The sequence below is a fragment of the Juglans regia genome, chromosome 1 (assembly GCF_001411555.2).
Source record: "Juglans regia cultivar Chandler chromosome 1, Walnut 2.0, whole genome shotgun sequence".
In the NCBI taxonomy this organism is placed as follows: Eukaryota; Viridiplantae; Streptophyta; class Magnoliopsida; order Fagales; family Juglandaceae; genus Juglans; species Juglans regia.
The window spans coordinates 37,272,214-37,292,159 of record NC_049901.1 but is presented as its reverse complement, the minus strand read 5'-3'; the positions used below and the strand labels follow the sequence as shown (position 1 = coordinate 37,292,159).

Sequence of the window (19,946 nt, the reverse complement as noted above, 5' to 3'; positions counted from 1 at the left end):
CTATATATTGAATATAGTTCACAATTATATGTTAGTTAATTAAGTACTTAAGTGATTAATTATAGTATATATTTTATAATGTGTAATAGTTAGTATATAAGACTTGGTAGTTTCATTATCTACTACAATGTATAACCATATATTAAATGTATTCATAAAGATGTTATAATTTTATAGTTCAATATAAGGTTTATATATTAGTTGTAAAATTTTCATTAGATTTAATATTTTGTTTTGTAATTTGGTATTTTTAATTATTCAATTCATTCAAAAAATATATATGAGTACAAAAAAAAAAAAAAAAAAAACTTGAGTAATAACTCGACTCAGTTTAGGCTCGTTAAAAAGTATAAACAAAGATCAATAAATAACTCGACTTGGCTCGAGCTCGTGTTTGATCAGCTAGAACTCGGCTCAGCTCGGCGAGCTCTCAGCTCGAGCTCGAACTTGAACTCGAGTTATTTGAGTCTAGCTTGATTCGATAATCCAAAAGTTTGATTCGGCTTAGATCGATTACAGCCCCTAGCGGGGGCAGAGTTTGTGCTCCATAGATGGGAAGGATGCCCTTTGCCCAGATTCTAAGCAGCCGCGCATTTCCCATGGTCTTCGAGCCTCTTCGCCCTGGTGGCAAGGTCTCTTTTCTCCCCCTCTAGACAAGGCATCAGAAGACCTCTTCCTGCCCCTAGAAACAGCGAGGTCCCTTCAAAAGCAATGACCAACCATGAGAGATCGGTTTGGTATCACTAAGAACCATGAATGTTCACTCTAGTCAAAAGAGTATCGGTCCATGCATCCTCTAGGTGTTGGTCGACCCAAGAGTAAACCGGTTGAATGCGAGCTTGCTCTCGTTTTGAGAGAGTCACGGAGATCACCTTGTCATCAGGAATAATCCCCCATGTGGCCTGGATAGGGAACTCTTGCTTGTTGGCTTCACTGTCGGGGAACTCCTACCCCTCACGGGACACTAAGAAAAAATTGTGTTGCCTATTTTTGGCATTAGAGTAACGACCATCAAACTCGGTGACAAGGTATTTGGAACCAAAACTACAGATATTGCCCCCCAAGGATAGGATCTCATGTGTAAACACAAATTCTCGTGCAGTCAAATCTGGATATTTCTCATTGGCAGGCTCCATGACCATGCGTCATAAAATGCAACACGACATTAGGATTCTCAATGCGTTAGGGTGTAGCTGGCAAGGTCTATGCCCAAAAAATCCAGAACGTCGTGAACGGGGCAACAAAATGGGAGTCTCAGTCTGTGTGAAAAGGCACTAATGTGCAGAGCAACCTTCTCAACAAGCACCTATGAGTCAACGGTCTTGTGACTGGGAGTTGGGACCTCTAGGATAACCGAGTCTGGAACTCCATATGTGTTCCTCAATGCTCTGAGCTCTGTCAAGTTGGCGGTGGAGGACCAGTCACGCCCATCGTAGCAAGGAAGGCCCTGCCTGAAAAAGAGGTCAGGTCTCATTGGGGACCCACCATAGCAAGGGGAGAGCAATTCCCGCGAAGAGAGCTTAGACGTGTTTGTGGTAGCCATCAAGGACAAACAAAGAAAGCAAAAATAGAGGAAAAGAAATAGTAAAGCTCCTAGTGAAAGGACAAGCAAGAGAAGAAAGTGAAATATAGGGAAGGTGGAAGACATTCAGAGGAGATAGAGGTGGGTTTAAATAAGGGAGACAACGGTCAAGTAACCCGAATAGGGGTCTGACAAGTGTACAGTTAACATAAATGTCTTTGATGATTCCTGCAATCCATGCGAAGCGAAGGGAAGTGGCTACAAAACCGTCAAGCTCAATCCCGAGACGTGGGTACATGCTGCGCTGATATAATTGATAACGGTCTTGGGCATTGGAAAACCCCACCACACCCACGTGGCGGGAATTTGTGGGGCAACTAGAAGGACACATTTATCCCTCGGCGGGTTGTGTTTGTTCCGATTATTAGAACTAAGAGCCTGGTATTAAAAGGCTCCAAATATGGCGAGGAGAAGGCCCAAACTGGCATGGGAAAGGACGAGCAACCCCTACTTGGGCACATCTCCAGCCATACCACATTGAATGATTAGATACGGATCGAGATCACATCTTGGTCAGGGGGTGCTGCATTAAATGCAACACGATGTCACTCTCTTATGCAGAGGCTTGGTTAGGGTCGAGACATCCTGATAGAGGTTGCGACATTAAATGCGATGGCACATTGTCCAACATAGGGGCAGACACTCCAATCAAGGGGAGAATAGAGCCCCACCGGACAAGAGAAGTATAAAAGCCTATGTACAAGTACAATTAAGGGTAGTTTCACTCACTACTACACACATTCTCACACACACACTTTAAAGTAAAGAACTAACTTAGGTATTGGAAGTGTTTTCTAGCACTCAGGAGCCTCCAAACTTTATTTTCATAGGTGACCGGTAGACCAAAGCGGGGGGTAAAATATGTCCTTAACAATGAAATTGGACCCATTAGATAAGACACATCTATTGTTAAAATTAAACCTATGATAAATTTATCTACGAACAATGCTAGAGATCAGCCTACTGTACATTACACTCTCCACACATCTTATATAATTTTTTTTTTTTTCAACCCAGCATGTTAGGTGTGCTGGGCTTCCACCAACAGTAGGTTGTGAAGAAGATTTTTTCTTTATCTATATATAAGAAATCTCGTCTAACGTAATTATATCTTCGCATCTTATATTGTCATATCTACAGCCATATTTTATATGCTTTTATCTCTTTGCATTTGCTTCAATAGGTCTCAAGAGAATAAACATATCGAGCTGTCAAAAAATATTATTTTTGAGATAAGAATTTTTTGTTTTTGATAAAAGTTTGAAATATTATTTTTTAATATTATTATTATTTTAAAATTTTAAAAAATTGAATTAAAATTTATTATATTTTGTATAAAAATTTAAAATTTAATAATAATGATAAAATAAGATAATCTGAAAATTTTATATATCATCCCACTTGCCAAACATAACCTAATCAACGCGGAACTTGTGGTTGTGGGGACAATTTTGGTCCCTCACTCCCTCCTGAGTTGAAGACCAGGCCAACGGTCACCGCCCAAATCAACGGCTCAATCATATTTGAAAACTTTTTTTATTTTTGAATATTCTCACAGCACGTAAAAATTCAAAATAATTGAGAATATTGCACCATTCAAATCATGCCATGGTATGCATGCAATGTGGCCGTGGTAAGTAGTATGACTCATGACTCATGAGTGGTTTTTTCATTGGACGAGCTCTCCCTGTATACAGCTCGATAATGCGTGGGGTGCCCGTACACGTGGCATAATCAACGGCTTAAAATGTAGGTATCTAAAAGCCCAGATATCTAACAGCATTTTAATCATAGCCGGATTGGCCTTCTCTTTCTGGAGATTCTTTCGAGGCTCATTGCTTTCTTCTCTCTCTTCCTCTTTAAAAACGCTGAAGCCAAACTCAAACCACGGAGGCAGAGAAAAGTTTTCATCATCGAGGAAAGTTGCTCTACAATGGAGATCTTGAGGTTTCAGTTTATAGCAATGGCTGTTTCTGCAATTGTTTTAACATGGGGGGGCTTGCCTTCCATCCATGCCCAGAGCCTGGCACCAGCCCCTGCTCCTTCGAGTGACGGTTTGTGTTTTTCTTTACCCTGTTTTGGGTGGTGATGCAGTGATGTTTTTTTCTTTTTGGATTTGATGAAATGTTTGTGATTTTGCAGGGGTAGCAATTGACCAAGGAATTGCATACGTGCTGATGGTGCTTGCTCTGCTACTTACCTATATGATTCATTGAAATCTGAGTCTCAATGCTTGGGATTGCTTTTTATTTTTCTTCCATGTTTGTATAAGTATAACCACTCATGTAGACCCCCTATTCTTTCCATTTTCATATTCTTTTTCTCCCATCCTTTTCTGGAATGCATCGTCTTTCCCTCTCTCTCTCTCTCTCATCTGTGCGTGTGTCTGTGGCCTTAAAGAAAAGGAAGACTATCTCTCTTTGATGTAATATGAAGTATGCCATGGAATGCGCGAAGAATAATGTTATTCGCTAATTTTTTTTTTTTTTTTTTTCTGGGAAATTCTATTTACAGAGGTAGGGGATTGCGTATGCGGCAATGTTTTGAATACCGTACCGGATGGCGTACCGGTCAAGACACTGGAACGAAATATTTCGGTACCGGTACCGTTTCGTGTACCGTTTCGGGATAGTCGATATATGAATAAATTATATATATAAATATATATAACAATTATATTCTAAAATAATAGTTTATATATGAATAAATTATATATAAATACATACATACATATAAATTATAAATAGTCTAATCTAAATTGGGGGTCAAAAAATAAACTTGTAGTTTGAAAAACGAAAAAAAAAAAAAAACACGCCGAAATATCCGAAATATAATAGGTGACAGCCGTTTAGGCCGACGACCGGTATTTGTGATGGTATATATCTAGTACCGGTAGGACTGAAATTGGTAGTCTAGCTGAAATTAAAAACAATGGTATGCGGTGAATGAAGGTAAAAAAAAGAAAAAAATATTATTTTAAAATTATTATTATTATAATTTTAAATTTTTTTAAATATAATTATATCGATTTGTACAAACGAGAAGTTTAAGTAGATTAACTATTTTTTATTTTTATTCTTTTATTATAGTATTAAATTATTAAAAATGTATTTATTATATTTTATTTATGAATCAATAATTTAATTCAAGGTTAAAAAAGATTGAGAGGATAATGATAAAAAATAAAATATGAAAAATAAAATTTTGTGCTAAAGGACCCTTCCCCCTTTCCTTCTTTTATTGTGTGAATAAGAGCAATACCCAACAAACAACGTGGTTACCATTTTGATATGTCGGCATTTGCAACTTTCGTAGGCCAACAAAATTGACAACCTGTGTGCCATTTGTTTTGTTCCAACGGACAACACCCTCGGGGACTAAACTGAAAAGGAGAAAGGGATACATAATTCAACAAGGCTTGCAACTATAAATATATATATGTGCAGTTTATACAAATCTGATAGGAGTAACATTTTTTGCAAACCACCTTTTTTTGGGGTATTATGTCTTATCTCTTGTTGAATTTGTTTTTCTCTTCGTTCCCGTGGAACTTGATAGATAGATGATGAATAGATAATAAGAGGATGATGAGAAAATGGATGATAATAGATTTTCGCCTGATACTTGACACCAATATATGTTCTTATTGGTTTCATAGTTTTTGGAAAACAATTTTAAAGTATATATAGAGTTGAAAAGTTATTTGAATTTAATTTTTAAGGGTAATTTTTGTTTTGTTGAATTTTGTAAAAACTGTTTTGATTTTTGTGTTTGAATAATAATTGGATAATAGGTTGAAATAATGTATTGGTTTTTCAGATTTGAAGATTTGAATTGATTTTCAGTTTTTCTTACAAAATTAAAATTCTTTTAAGAATATGTGAAAACCAAAAAGTAATTTTATTAGGTAGTCCCGAAATAGAATATCATGTCATTAAAAATGAATATTTACATACTCAATGTTCGTCGTCATCGCATGTGGTGATAAGTTAGAAGTACCACAATTTTTTTATTCTGCTCCAACACTAGTGCTTTGTCAATTAAAGCACTGATCTAGCAAGTAGCAGTTGTGTCTGTTTGTGGAAGTTATGAGGTACATTGGTTTACCATCCATGGTGGGAAAATCAGAGTATAACACTGGGAAACCTGAAGGACAGAGTTTGGATTAAAATTAACAGTTGAAAGAATAAATTCCTATCTCAAGCAGTGAAGAAAATATTACTAAAAGTTATCATCCAGGCAATACCAACCTTCTCTATGCGTGTTTTTTAAATTGCCAAGAAGACTATGTAAACAGATCTCTTTAATTATGTCAAGATTCTGGTGGGACATAAGCACAATGTGAAGAGAGTTCAGTGGAGAAGAGAGTTCAAAATGGGAGAATCAAATAACAGAAGGGGCTGGGGTTTAGAGACCTTAAAAGTTCCAACAAAGCCATGCTTGCAAAGCAGTGCTGGAGAACACTAAATCATCCTTTCTTACTAGTTGCGAAAATAATGAGGAAAAAAAATTTCAAGCAAGGAAAGCTGTTAGATGCAAAGCTGGGCTATGACCCATCTCTAATTTGCTTGACTTGGTTAAGGAGGGATTGATTTGGAGGGTAGCAAATGGTAGTAACGTTAAGATTTGGAAGGATAAATGGCCAACTTCTACTACACACAGAGTGAATCTCCGGTTAAAAGTCTACACAGAGATTCAAATGTACAGTAGCTTATTGAGACAAGTACTAGTACATGGAAGGAAAGGCTGATTAATGATACTTTTAATAAAGATGAGGCTGAAACCATATGCATCATACCTATGAGTAGATTGGGTGTTGAGGATAAAATGACATGGGGTCCTTCAAACAATGGAATTTTTTTTGTTAAAAGTGCATACCATCTAGAGCACACAAGAATTAAGACTGATGAAATGAGAGTGCTCGAATGTGGCTGAAACATAAGCTAGATGGAAATTGATCTTGGAATGCACATGGAAAAGCATTTCATCTGAAAGGCTGGTCATGATTTACTTCCAACCAGACTTAATCTCTTCAAGAAGAACATTACTGAAACTAACTTGTACCCAGTATGTGAGAGAAATTGAAACTACCGTCCATGAGCTTTGCAGCTGCTGATGTTTGGGCAGAACATGATTAGCCCAGTTCAAAAATGCTATAGTACGAAGGTTGACTTCTTGGAATTATGGAAAAGCTGAATTTGTATTTGAAGGCGAGGAGGTAGTGTTGATGGCATATACTATGAGAAGGATTTGGTTAAGAAGGAATTCCCTAATCTTTGATCATAAGTTTGAGGACCCGAGAAGAGTGCTAAGAGCTGCAAAACAAGGATTGGAAGAATTCACCTTAGCTCAGAACCAGTAACAAAAAAACCACCCCTCAAGAAGCACTAACAGACACTTAATTAAATGGAAGAAGCCAGATGATACGGTAGTGAAAGCAAACTGGAATTCTGCTCTGGATGTTCTGTGCTCAAACATTGATCACCTTATTAAGTCTATTGTAGCTGAGGCTCTTGCTTTGAGAATAGCAATGGTTTTATGCTTGGAGTTGGGACTGTCAAGTGTGGTTTTGGAGGGTGATTCTCAGATGGTAGTTAAGGCAACGAGTAATGAGGAGATGTTGACAGATTATGGAACCTGATTTGAGTGTAAATTTCACTTATAGAGAAGCTAACAACATAGCTCACAAGCTTGCAAGATTAGCTCTTACTTTTTCTGAAGAGGTGTGGATAGAGGCTGGTCCTATACAGATTTTGACTTCTGTTTTAAGTGAAATATACTGTAATGACTGAATATGTTGTGTAGGAGAGAGATTTATGGAGGAGAGAGGAATGAGTTGTGCCACGTCTACAACACGTCTACTTATCTATCAGCAACAATCAATTTTATCTGTTCATTTACATAATAAGACATACATTGAATTTTTCAGTGCCATGAACAAAAACAGATAGCAAGACCGTTCGTGAAATTAAACCCCCATGGTTAACCCTACCAAAGTTTAACAATTTCAGTATTAATTATAAGCTAGCGATAGGTCAAGCAAGTTGAAGGTAGAAAGCAACATGGGGTTTACTTCATTTCCTGGTAAATGGCCCCGAGATCGAGTAAGATTCGCTTGGATATGATACATGGAAGATTCGTTAAGCTATCAAATAAGGTTTACAGAATACCAAAATAAAAAAAGGTGAAAATTTCGAAAAAGAAAAATAGAAAGAAGAGTTGTTTGGAAGCACCAAAGGGCAGATTACAAGTTTTGGAGTGGTAACTTTCGTATTCTGTTTACCAATGGTCCATGTCGAAATCGGAATGCATGAACGAGCAGAAATCTCCATCAAACAATCAGGCAATTCTTTACATGGCTCCTGTCAATAAATACCCAAACAATACCTGCAAAACTCTGAACATCAAACTCACTATTGAAGAAAATAGCGCAAAACACTTCAAAACTGCATAAAATGTTTATTTCTCTTTTTGTTTTTTCTAAGGAAAAAAAAAAAAAAGACACCATTGCCCACCCCTCATAGTTCCAGACTAGTCTGTACCATTTTTTCTTTTTCTTTTTTAAATAAGCGACTGGTGTACACAACCTCAAGCATCAATCAACTCAAATATTACATTCACAAACAGAATCAACGACAGAAAATGCATGATAGAAACAAATATATCATACTAAAAGAAAACTCAAAAGATGCATTCGTAGTATGGATATATCATATCACAATAGAGAGAGGGACCTGCTTAAAGTGCCATCTCAGCCTGTAGTGCAGCTAGTTCATCTTCCTCAGCAGTACGCCTTGGAGTAGGACGAGTTCGTTGTGGGCCTGCTGGGAACTGCACTGGAGCTGCAGGAGCAGTTGTTGCAGGTTGAAGAAGCTGTTCTTCCAGTTCAGCACCTTCAAGCTCTTCAAGTTCAGCTTCCAATTCATCCTGCAATGATAAAAACATTTAGACTGCAGCAGACAGAGATAACATCCAACAAACTGATAAGATTTTATTCATTACCTATTTATTTAGTTGCTGGCAACCCAAAAGGAACTAAGAGAGATTGAAAAGGAATCAAGAGAAAATTAACCTCATCAAAATCAGCAGCTGCACCAATTGGGGCTGACAATGCTTCCTGTATCTGTTTCATGTTCTCAGTCTGCTCATTGATCTCATCCATGGTCTTGTCCACATCATCAATATTTCTGTCAAATGAGAACATGATTCAAATTATGTCAGCCACAGCACTAGTAGAACAAGCATTTTTAAGCAGTACAAATAGGTATCAATTTCAATAAATAAATCAGGGAGGAGGTTGTAGTCCTTAGAAACATTTACTAACAGGATTGGATTTCCTAATTAGGTGAGCACCATAGAAAAAGCTAGAAACCGTTCCCATAATAATCATTTGAGAAAGCTTCATTGAATCATTTAAGGAAAAAAGGCTTCCATTGAGGTTTTTGATAGAATCTAATGAAGTCAGCCTGAGCTAAATGGCAAATTTCATATCAGAACATGAATCGAAGCATCGCAAGGATTAATAAAGCTATCCAAAAATACTTAAAAGAACAAATAGCAAGTTATGAAAGAAATTGGGCCCATGCTGAGTAGACCCTGAAATACTACATACGTTGCCTTCTGCATTGCCTTCATTGCAGAAGCTCCTGTTCTCAACGCATCTACAGTCTCAGTAGTTGCTTTTGCACCTTCTAACATTATCATCTGTAATATTGATACGCAACCGATTATAAAATCATTAAACACCAAACACACATCAGATCAGAGCTAACATCCCTCAAACTGTCTCTTCCCCTTTTCCATACTGTCTAATCATCAGTAAATATAATATAACAAGCGCACCTGATCATGGATACGCAATTGGAAATTTCCAAGCTGCTCTATTTGCTGTTCATACAGCCTCTTCCTCTTCAAACATTGTATAGCAGCTGCACAACCGCAGGACAAGTCAGAATTCCACCAGTTGCCAATTTGAAGTCATGAATAAAGCTGTGAAATATCTTGCGGTTCCAAATTGAAAATAAGAGTCCAACCATAATCAATGTTTACAAATTACTAAGCCAAATGAGTTATCATAAACTGCAGTAGTAGCACTTAAAATATCGGAGATCCTCAATGTGAAGTTCCTCAAGTATTAGATTCAGGCCACATAAACCTTATCTTTATACCTTTGAATTCTAAATCAAATTCCCTTCTGCTACAAGAACAAGAACTGCATAATCGAACCAACGTCATACCAGAAACAGGTAATTTTAGGGTACTAAGTTGAAATTAGGAAGGTATCATAGTAGTATTGACCTTATTCTTTTTTATCGGTTAAGAACTAGTTAATGGGGGTGAGAGAGGCTCAAACTCTCGACCTCAGGATAACTCATACGCTATGAGAAAGTTAATTGACCTTATTATATCATTGAGAAAGTCAGTGCCAAATGAATTATACTAAATAAAATATACAACTGCAACTTCCTTAACAGGATACTTCAGTGAATTCCTTACACAATTATTGACGACAAAAAACCAACAATAGAAAGGTTGGATTCTCTAGATAAAACATTAATGTGCTATCCGACCATACCCCTCTTGTTCTTTGCTCTGGTGAACTCCTTGGCCTTTTCAACCTCAGCAGCAGCCTTTTTTATAAGCACTTTCTCCTTTTTCTCTAACATTTCTAGCGTCTACACAATTCAGGGAGTAAAGAGTTCAAGCAAATTAGTGATCAACGTTAGCTGAATTAATATTGGGATTGAGCTTAAAATAGAGTTGAACAGTCTTTTGAATTGTGTGTAAAACTCCTTGGGCTTTAGGGATGAAAACAATAACTTTCCAGAGAATGCAAGAAAATCAAACAATTGAACAGAGGCAGATTAAAAAACTAGAGATTATAGTACACAAATGAATACTCAGTAACTTACAACTCAGTCTTATAAGTGTTTCTGTAGAATCTTCTATAACGAACTTCATTACGTCTGTGCTCCTTTATAATTCATGTTCTCAATATATTCACCATTATGTGAAAAGTATATATATATATATATATATATATATATCTATATATATATCTAACAAGATCCATAACACTTCCTTGAGACAGTGATCTAATTCAACGGGAAGTAGCATTAACGCATATAATGTTGTAACTAAATAAATATAAAATCTATTTGCTCTTCACTCTAAACTAATCTCTCGTCGATAAATACCTCTGCTACCTGAATATAATAAGCCCGAACTCCGATAAAATAAACGCATAGAGCAAAATATACATTTAAATTCACCAAATTAGGAAAAACAAAAAATATATGACTAAACCAAATTTTAAAAAATCGGTGACCATGATGATACCTCATTTAATTTGTCTAAGGTGGCTAGAGCATTCGTTTCCTGCTTAGGTTTGCCGAAGATCCGGCTAAACATGGCTGATTGTCACCGATTGAACTACCTCGACCTTTTTCAACATTCAAAACAAAGAAAATAAAAAATAAAAACCCAACGCAATGGTTCACCATTCGAAACGTATCGTTCAAAGGATAAAATTGTGTAATCAAAATCTCAAAATCTAGTATATGGGAGGAGAACCATAAATATTTTTTCCAAAAAGAAAAACTGTATCTATACGTTTAGACATGTACATACCCCTGAAATTGAGGTTGGGGATTGAAGGGAGAGGAATCGAAATGATCGATTAGGGCTTTGGATATGCGAAGTGCGACGTACAAGAGAGAGTTTGGTTTCTTCGGGTTTTCTTAGGCGTGTTGGAGAGATTGGGTTGGGGAAGATTGGAAGAAGCTGCTTTGCCTTTTTCTTCACGTCGGAGTCAGCGACTTTCCACGTGGCGTCCAGCGAATCGGTCCATGATGTGTGGGTCCCTCGTTTATTATAAATGCTATCAAATTATCAATTTTTTCAACCACCCTTGAGTCGGGGGCACCCTGGGTGGAATTCGACTTCGACGGAGTCGGAAGGGCTCCGACTCCAATTAGAATTGGAGTTTGATTTGGATTGAAGTTTGGAGTTCGAAGTCAGAGGTCGAAGCTCTAATCGGAGTAGCAAATGAACTTTTCAGACTAGTTGCCCTACTAAAAATTTGGGCTCCAACCGGCTTAATATTAATCCATGTTTAATAATATATAAAAAAAATTAAAAATATCTTAAATGTTGTAAAAAAATAAGTTAAAAAATTAAAATTAAAATACAATAACTAAATCAAACTACAAATTTAAATTTAAAATTACAAATCGCAATAAATTTAAATTTACAGCACTAAAGTATTAGATAATGCCATAGATTTCATTCAAATGTGAATAGGCACAATGCCCCGCATCAGTTTTGGATAATCGATGCATTTGAGTTGATGACTCGATAGTGATTTTCAATTTTTTCGCATGAAGTTTTTAACTTTTATTGATCAGATGCACTATCTTTTCTTTAGTCAATTAACTACAGACTTCTAAACCATTAGCCAAGTGATATTATAACTCACATCCACCTCTAACTCTAACGAGTTTTGTATGATAGTAATCATCTCACGGTGCGTCGGTCTCAAACGTGCGTCGGTCTCAAACTCTCAGTCATCCACAATTAGTCTGGGGTTCACAACTAGGTCTACAAAATCATATAAATTATAAATTAAATAATAAAAACATTAAAATTATATAAATAATCATTTAAAATTATAAAGTTATCTGATTCAAGTGTATAGCTCTCGGCATCAACAATATCTACTACAATGAGTGTTGAACTTAACCAGTTCTGTGTGTAAATGAGGGCATCGACGGTGGTCGGAGATAATGATCTCTGATAAGCATCCAAGACACGACTTCCGATGCTAAACGCCGACTCAGAGACAACTGTAGTGATAGGAATGACTAATACATCCTTGGTTATTTGGGAAAATATTGGAAACTCATCAGAATTTACCTTCCACCAAGTTAATATATGGAATGTATCACTAGGTGTCCCGACATCTTCCATAATGTAACGCTCAACCTCACACTTACACTTCATAATATTTCTTGATGCACGGTTTTGATGATACCATCATAGCCGCAATAAATTTGAATTTTGTGCATATGTGTCATCCCAAGAAGATATCGAGCCAGTTGGGCAAGAAGAGCTACTACCTTCAGTTGAAGATTGATCACTGTTGTTGTAATGGATATATAAATCATCAATATCACATTTAATCGATCTAATAAACTTTTCAGCATCATCATCACCGAGGACGTCCTTAATCCAATTTTCTACAATCGCCATCTTATATCGGGGGTCAAGGATCGCAGCCACAAATAATTATCTATTTATATTCTCCACATTACCCAATATTTATTATATTTGATTTTCATCATCATAGCCATTGCATGCAACAAACTCACATTGTCAGCACAACTCTCTTACAAGTGGTCATAAAATCTTGAAAGCTCCTCGAAATACATGTTCATAGTAGGATATTTTGTCACAGATATCTGCATAGTTATGTCATAAAATAACTTCAAAAATTGGACAAAATACTTAATATTGGCCCAATCAACTGTGTCCGGCGCACCGAGCCCTCTTCTCCCCACAACTGACTCCAGCAAAGCATATATAATGCCTCCATCCTCAACCTTCATCCGCTCGATTGTTGTTTGATACTTTTGCGCTACATCCAACATCATGTATATAGAGTTCCATTGAGTCGGAACGTCCAGTTGCAACATACTGGAAGATGAGATCTTTCGGCTATTGCCTTAAACTAGCAGAGCCGTTGGGAGGAAGTTCTCACATATCTCAGTAGGTTCCAGACTTTAATAATGGATTCATCAACCTCCCCCCTTAGAAACAATGAGGTTATTGATATGGACACAATATCGAACATGAATAAACTGGTTCTCACAAATGATATCCTCATTTACCATCGTATTCTGCTTGAAGAAATCAATGGCAATGTCATTTACACTGGCATTGTCAGCCGTGATACAAAGTATTTTTCTGATCCATCAATTCTTTATACAGTCATTCATCTCCTTACCAATGGATGAACCCTTATGATCAAAAATTTTTTTGAAGCCGATAATTCACTTCTACAGCGTCCACTTACTATCAATAAAGTGGGTTGTGATACACATGTAAACCATATTCTGTATGGAGGTCCTTATATTAGTGGTAAATGACACTCTCTGCCTAGTGGAGACAAACATTTTCTTCATTGCTGCCTTCTACTTGGCATGCATCTTCAAACAGTCGCGCATTACAGTATACCTTAAAGACATGGGAAATAATGGCTCTAAAGTGTGCACAAATTTGCGGAAGCCTGCCTTATCAACTGTAGTAAAATGCATCTCATCAGTGATGCTCATCTCCGCAATAACATCTCTCAACATCTTCTAACTGTATTGATGGATTGATAGTTTCTTAATTTGCGAGCCATCAGTGGCCATACAAGTCTCGTAACTCAGCTTTGTCTGATCAGTGACTACCAGCCCTTTGTGTATCTTATATCGCTGGTAGCCCATAAGATATGCTATTAATATTGGCGTGTCTTGCTTATTCAAATGACAACCACCTAGTTGCCCACAATAGCGACATCAAGCCTACGAGTTCTCACGATCACCCGAAATTTTGGTGAAATGTTTCTATGTCCACGACCTTTTTTTACTAGGTTGTACTGGTGGATTGACCTCAACATTCAGCAACTCCTCCTCATTAAGCATATCAATGTCTTCTAGATTAATTGGGACTCAACTACTTGCACAGGAGGTAGATGCTCTAGATGGGGGTTTACGGCCTGAAGTACTAGTTGGTGATGCCAACGGCTGTGCGTAATCCTCTTGTGGAGACTTGTAGTGAGAATGAAATGATGTAGCATCCATAATTTGAGAAAATAATCCAAAATAATTAATAAACAATCATCATTTTAAATGTTATGATAATTATCTACAAATTAAAAATATATTGAAAATGAAAAAACATGTGTTTAGTCATGTTTGTGGTTTTAAAAATAAATAAAACAAGAAAAAAAAAATGAACGTCCGCTTGAGCCACACTCAAGCAAAGGCTCGATCGAACAATCTATGTTATGTCGTTCGAGCCACACTTGAGCGAAAGCTCGAGCGAACAATCTGTGTGACACTCGCTCGAGCCATACTAGCCACTTGAGCGAACGTCACCTAGAACAAAAAATATGATTTTTACAAAACTTAAATCCCTCAATTCTTAAATTTAACAGCCTAAAAATCGAAACCATTGAAATGAAAAAAAACAAAGAAGTTGAAATGAACAACAAATTATGCACATTTCACAAAGAGCTTTGCTGTTTATAAGCCTCGTACACCACACACCATAATTTTTTTTATTTCTTTAAATTTTTTTTAATTTTTTTTTTTTATTCTTCTTAAAAAAAATGAATTTTTTACTCATCATCCATATATGACACATTTTATAAGAGAAAAAAATTTAAAAAATAACAAAAATGATTATGTGTGAGGCTTATGAATAGAATTTTTCTTTCACAAAGGGAGTCACAAATCACATTTCAAATTTTACAATTATATGGAGGAACAACAAATCTATTGGAGGAAAAAGTTAGAAATCATTCTTACAATTACTTTGGCGACGGCAGAGTTGCAGATGGTTGCCTCAAGTGACAATAGACGGTGTTCATGGCTAAACTTCCTCGTGCGAAAGTGAGGACTTGCCATGTGCGAAACTGAAAGTGAGGGGGGAAGAAGAGGGTTCTGCGTTTTGGACCCCCTTCCTTCACGAAATGACGTCGTTCCACTTCAAGCGGAACGACTTCGTTTTGATCATGTGTCTTTTTTTTTTTAAAAAAAGTCGGAGTTCAAAGCTCATGAAGGCTTCGACTCCAACTCTGGGACTCCGTGTAACGTCCCAATAGAATGCCCAAATCACATGGTTTATACTCCAAACGGACTAGTCAATGATACAATTGGAGCCCCATTGAAACCTTATAAAGAACAAGAACTTCTCATTCTCAAGTAATGTGGTATCTCATAAACTACCTACCTTTATTCATATCATATAGGGTATTACAATCTACCCCCTTTAAACTCCCGACGTCCTCATCGGGCCTATCCATTGTAAGTGGTATAACTCAAGTCCAATATTTCTGGTTGGGACCTGGCTCTAATACCATTTGTAACGCCCCAATAAAAGGCCCAAACCACATGATTTATACTCCAAAAGGACTAGTCAATGATACAATTGGAGTTCTATTGGAACCTTATAAAGAACAATAACTTCTCATTCCCAAGTAATGTGGGATCCTATAAATCACCTACCCTTATCCATATCATATGGGGTATCACACTCCGACTCCCACTCTAAATTCTGCATATTCCGACTCTGTTGGGGTTGGAGCCTTGTCGAAACTCGGATGGAGGTTGTAGGGCAGAATTTTTGCTCACCTTATGAGTGTACGAAAGTGCACTATAAATACCTTATTATTGGACTAAATGCTAAAATGGTAATAGAAATTATTGGAATTAATGTGTATTAATTAATTGAGTTTCTATTTACTTTGGGATACTCCTAAGCAGGTTTTTATGTTTAATTTCAGAGTTTATAAAAGTGCAAGTCCAAACCCATTCAAATTCAAAAGATTTTCAAGTAAGCAAGACGTTAGAACAACTTAAGAATTTTCAACGAGTGTAAGACTCTTTAAATAAGGATAATGATGGGGTTTGAGAGTAATTCGGATCAGAGTCCAAAATGCGCTAGGAGACAGAATGAACACACTTTAGTCTTTTAATCATAACTTTCCGCTCAAATATTGTATTGATGTGATTTTTAATACGTTGAAAATCTATCTTAAATGGTTACAAAGTTGTCTCTAATAAATATTTCCAAATTTGAATTCCTAAAGTACGTACGTGGCTGTCAAGTTTAGTCATAAAATTTAGGCGATTTTGTGTGCGGAAATATGAAGATATTAGGGTTTCTTTCATACCCTATTTAAGCATATCATTAGCATGAAATTGGGGAGTTCATACAAGGGGAAACGTCTCAGTTTGAAGGAGGAAGATCTAAAATTAATTTTCATGGCCGACGTTTGCTCTATTTTTCTCTTGAGATTTTTGTTGTCCATTATTTTTATGGGTAACAAAATTCTCGAGTAGGGTTAGGGATGAACATGCACATTAGATGATATTTTTAATTTATTTTTTATTTATGTATTTGATTTTCAATTACTAAAACTCTTTTGTTTTATCATTCTCAATTTATTGTTGATGTTTTCTTCTCCGAATAATCATAGAATTTATTCTGTTTATAGATTCAGTCATTCTTTTTCTATTGAATGGATTAGCTCTTTGATTATGTTTGGATAAATTATTTATCTATATTGATTTAATTATTTGCTGCAATATCGCTTCCTGAGTATATTATCGTCGTTGGATTTTCTAAATAGTGATAATAATTTATATATTTTAAAAGTGGTAAATGATTTTTCAAATGGTTACATTTGGTTTAATCTTGGTTTATAATTCTATACCTTCTGATTGAGAATATTAGGAATTGAGTTCCCAATTGAGTTATTCAATGAATTAAGAATAATTAAAATACCATATTTATGTAAGGGATTTTCGACGCTTTACTATTTGTCAAATTTGAGTACTTTTTCTGTTAATCACTTTGTTTCACTTTAATTTGCATTTAAAATTAATCTTTGCTCTCCATTAATCATTTCGTATTTTTCTTTAGTTTCTTTGTTCCTTCTACTATTCTTTTAATTTGTCTCGTTGGGAATCGACACTCCAAAGTTGTGCTACAACTACCATGTTATTCTTTGGTCGTAATCAAATTTTGGCGCCGTTACCAGGGAGACGGTAGAAGAATTGCTAAATTGTTTGATAGATCACATGGCCTAAGAATGTCCCACATTTGCTGAGATGAGAGGGATGTATGAGGAACAATGTAGTGCCTTAGGTATGTACAAGAAGCATTTTACTCCTTACTCTGATACCTATAATCCGGGGTGGCGCAATCACTCTGATTTTACCTAGAAGTCTGAAAACTAGCCGCCTACACAGCCTCTGGATCATATCCTACACCATAACCTGCACCTTCATCTTCTATGAGTCATTTAGAAGACACTTTGCAAGCTTTTATTGAGGCACAGGGTAAAATTAATCAAAAGTTTGAATCTTTGATTTTGCAGGTTGTTGATGAAAACACGGAGATAAAGAGCTAAGTATCTAAATTGATGAGCTATTTTAGTGTGAATGAGTGTGGCAAGTTCCCTTCTCAAACTCAATCCACACCTCAAGGACATATGGCTCAAGGAAATTTGAAGGAAATCAACGCCATTGTGATACGAAGTGGTAAACCCTCACACATCCCAACAACTGATAAGCCAGAAAATGTTGAAGAGGAACAAAGAAATGATAGTGTTGAGTTGCCCAAAGAAGCTGAGGTAATCAAGAGACCAGTTAAGGTACAATTTCCTCAAGTTTTAAAATTTGGTATGCGAACTTTGCATTCTAGCAATGAAATCTTGGAGAACGTCAGGCAGGTAAAGATCAATTTTCCTCTTTTGCATGTTATTAAACAAGTTCATACTTATGCAAAAGTTCTCAAAGATTTATGTACAGTTCAAAGGAAGCACCATGTTAAGAAGACAACATTTCTAACAGAGCAAGTTAGTGCTCTAATTAAGTATCGAATTCCTCCTAAGTACAAGGATCCTAGTTGTCCAACCATTGCATGTAATATTGGGAATCACGAGTTTGGACAAGCGTTGCTAGATTTAGGAGATAGTGTAAATTTGATGCCTTATTCCATTTATTTTTATTTATTATTTTAATTAAAAAGAAGGTAGTCACATGTCTAATAGTGACTCCTGCCCAAATTTATTAATGAGCCATCACTTGTGGTGGAGGAAAATTGTGGTAACAATTATAGTACTTGACATTTACAAAAAAAATTGAAAATTCCTCAAGTACTGAAAGAAAAAAACAAAAAATAAAAAAAAAAAACCAAAAAAACCTATCAAGCGTAACTTCTCATTAAAACAAATTACACTATCGAATATTACATCCTAAATTTACATTCAGCACTTTCAAATCTGAGGTAGACCACATGCATCTGTTCTGATGATCCCTTTCAGCAAATGTGGAAGCTCCGTTTGACCTACCCACACTTGGGAAACACCACTACTTCCTAGCCGTGCCAAAAAATCGGCAGCCTTATTTCCTTCCCGATATATATGACTCACATTAAAATTTATCTCTCCCAATATTTTAACTATTTCTTCCCAAAAGTCCTCTAGATACCAAAGAGTACATCTTCCATTCTTAATCCAATTCACTACTATTAAATAATTCATCTCAATGACAAGATTATTGAACCCCCATTGCTTACAGTGTTTAAGACCTGCTCAGATAGCCATAACTTCTGCAAGATTATTATTCCCATGCCCATATGACTCGGAAAAAGCATATACCACATTCCCGAATTCATTCCTGACTACTCCTCCTGCACCCAACATTCCCGGATTATTACGGCTACTTCCATCTACATTCATTTTAAGCCTCCCTCTGTTTGGCTTTGCCCATCTAACTACCTTCAAAACTTCATTTTTCCTTGCAATAATAGGTAAATTCAAAGAACTTAACACCTTAAAAGCATTATCCACTAAACGAGAAGCCTTACTGATTTTAATACCAACCCAATGAATCCAATACTTAACCCATCTCCATAAAACATGAACCTTTTCTTTCTTACCTTCCATCCTGGCTTTACATCTCCACCTCCATAAGTTCCAGGAAATTATCATCGGAACAAATCCAATTAGCGTACCAAGTTGTGATGATTTTGATGTTCTCCTAAACCAAGCCTCCACTATTGCTTTCCAAGACCGATTTGGGACGAACGGAATACCCAACATATTTGAGCTGAATTTCCAAATGACTGCAGCTATGTACCCACTATACAACACATGATTAATCTCTTCTACGGCACCTTGTTAAAAATACTCACACTTGGACACTAAAGGCACTCCCAAATTCCTTATATGGTCATCCACACTTAGACTTGAGTTCAAGGCCATCCACATAAACACATAAAAGTTTTTAGGAATAGCAACATTCCATATCCAATCTGTCCATTCATATTTATTATTGCTTTCTCGAACAAGACTCCAGGCACTTCTGGACGTAAAAGAACCCTCCGAATTTCCCAACCAGATGAGCTTATCTTCTCCTAACCTTTGACCCTTAATTTCATTAACAATTTATGCAGCTTTTCCAGACCCTACTAACTGTTCCAGATAATGCAAATCCCAGCTATTATTCAATGTAACTTGGTTCACTTTCAAATTCAAATCAGCCACAATCGGGCAACTCTCCCTCAAAGGACCAGAACTCATCTACTT

At 36.4% G+C, this 19,946-nt stretch overlaps 3 protein-coding genes across 3 annotated transcripts in view; 2 read left to right on the top strand and 1 right to left on the bottom strand.

The window, feature by feature from the left end:
• Positions 1-19,946, top strand: part of LOC109009972 (deoxyhypusine synthase) — an 871,604-nt gene that overhangs the window by 708,052 nt on the left and 143,606 nt on the right. The gene's annotated exons all lie outside the window — the stretch shown is intronic.
• On the top strand, positions 3,398-3,942 carry LOC109009373 (arabinogalactan protein 41-like). The gene is made up of 2 exons (XM_018989835.2): positions 3,398-3,636; positions 3,725-3,942. Exons 1-2 carry the CDS (start codon positions 3,516-3,518, stop codon positions 3,796-3,798), a joined length of 195 nt encoding a protein of 64 aa, XP_018845380.1. The 5' UTR covers positions 3,398-3,515; the 3' UTR covers positions 3,799-3,942.
• Positions 7,634-11,362, bottom strand: LOC109010274 (vacuolar protein sorting-associated protein 32 homolog 2-like). Its single transcript, XM_018991053.2, has 8 exons — positions 11,213-11,362; positions 10,922-11,024; positions 10,158-10,257; positions 9,425-9,510; positions 9,195-9,286; positions 8,655-8,769; positions 8,317-8,509; positions 7,634-7,969 (listed from the first exon to the last, which is right to left on the bottom strand). Exons 2-7 carry the CDS (start codon positions 10,991-10,993, stop codon positions 8,321-8,323), a joined length of 654 nt encoding a protein of 217 aa, XP_018846598.1. The 5' UTR covers positions 10,994-11,024; positions 11,213-11,362; the 3' UTR covers positions 7,634-7,969; positions 8,317-8,320.

Excerpts from the sequence above, each read along its gene's own strand:
- LOC109009373 (XM_018989835.2), top strand. The coding sequence starts at position 3,516 with ATGGAGATCTTGAGGTTTCAGTTTATAGCAATGGCTGTTTCTGCAATT. Across the intron at positions 3,637-3,724 it reads CCCTGCTCCTTCGAGTGACG|GGGTAGCAATTGACCAAGGA; the intron begins GTTTGTGTTTTT and ends GTGATTTTGCAG.
- LOC109010274 (XM_018991053.2), bottom strand. The coding sequence starts at position 10,993 with ATGTTTAGCCGGATCTTCGGCAAACCTAAGCAGGAAACGAATGCTCTA. Across the intron at positions 10,258-10,921 it reads CCTTAGACAAATTAAATGAG|ACGCTAGAAATGTTAGAGAA; the intron begins GTATCATCATGG and ends TGAATTGTGTAG. Across the intron at positions 8,510-8,654 it reads CAGCTGCTGATTTTGATGAG|GATGAATTGGAAGCTGAACT; the intron begins GTTAATTTTCTC and ends TTATCATTGCAG.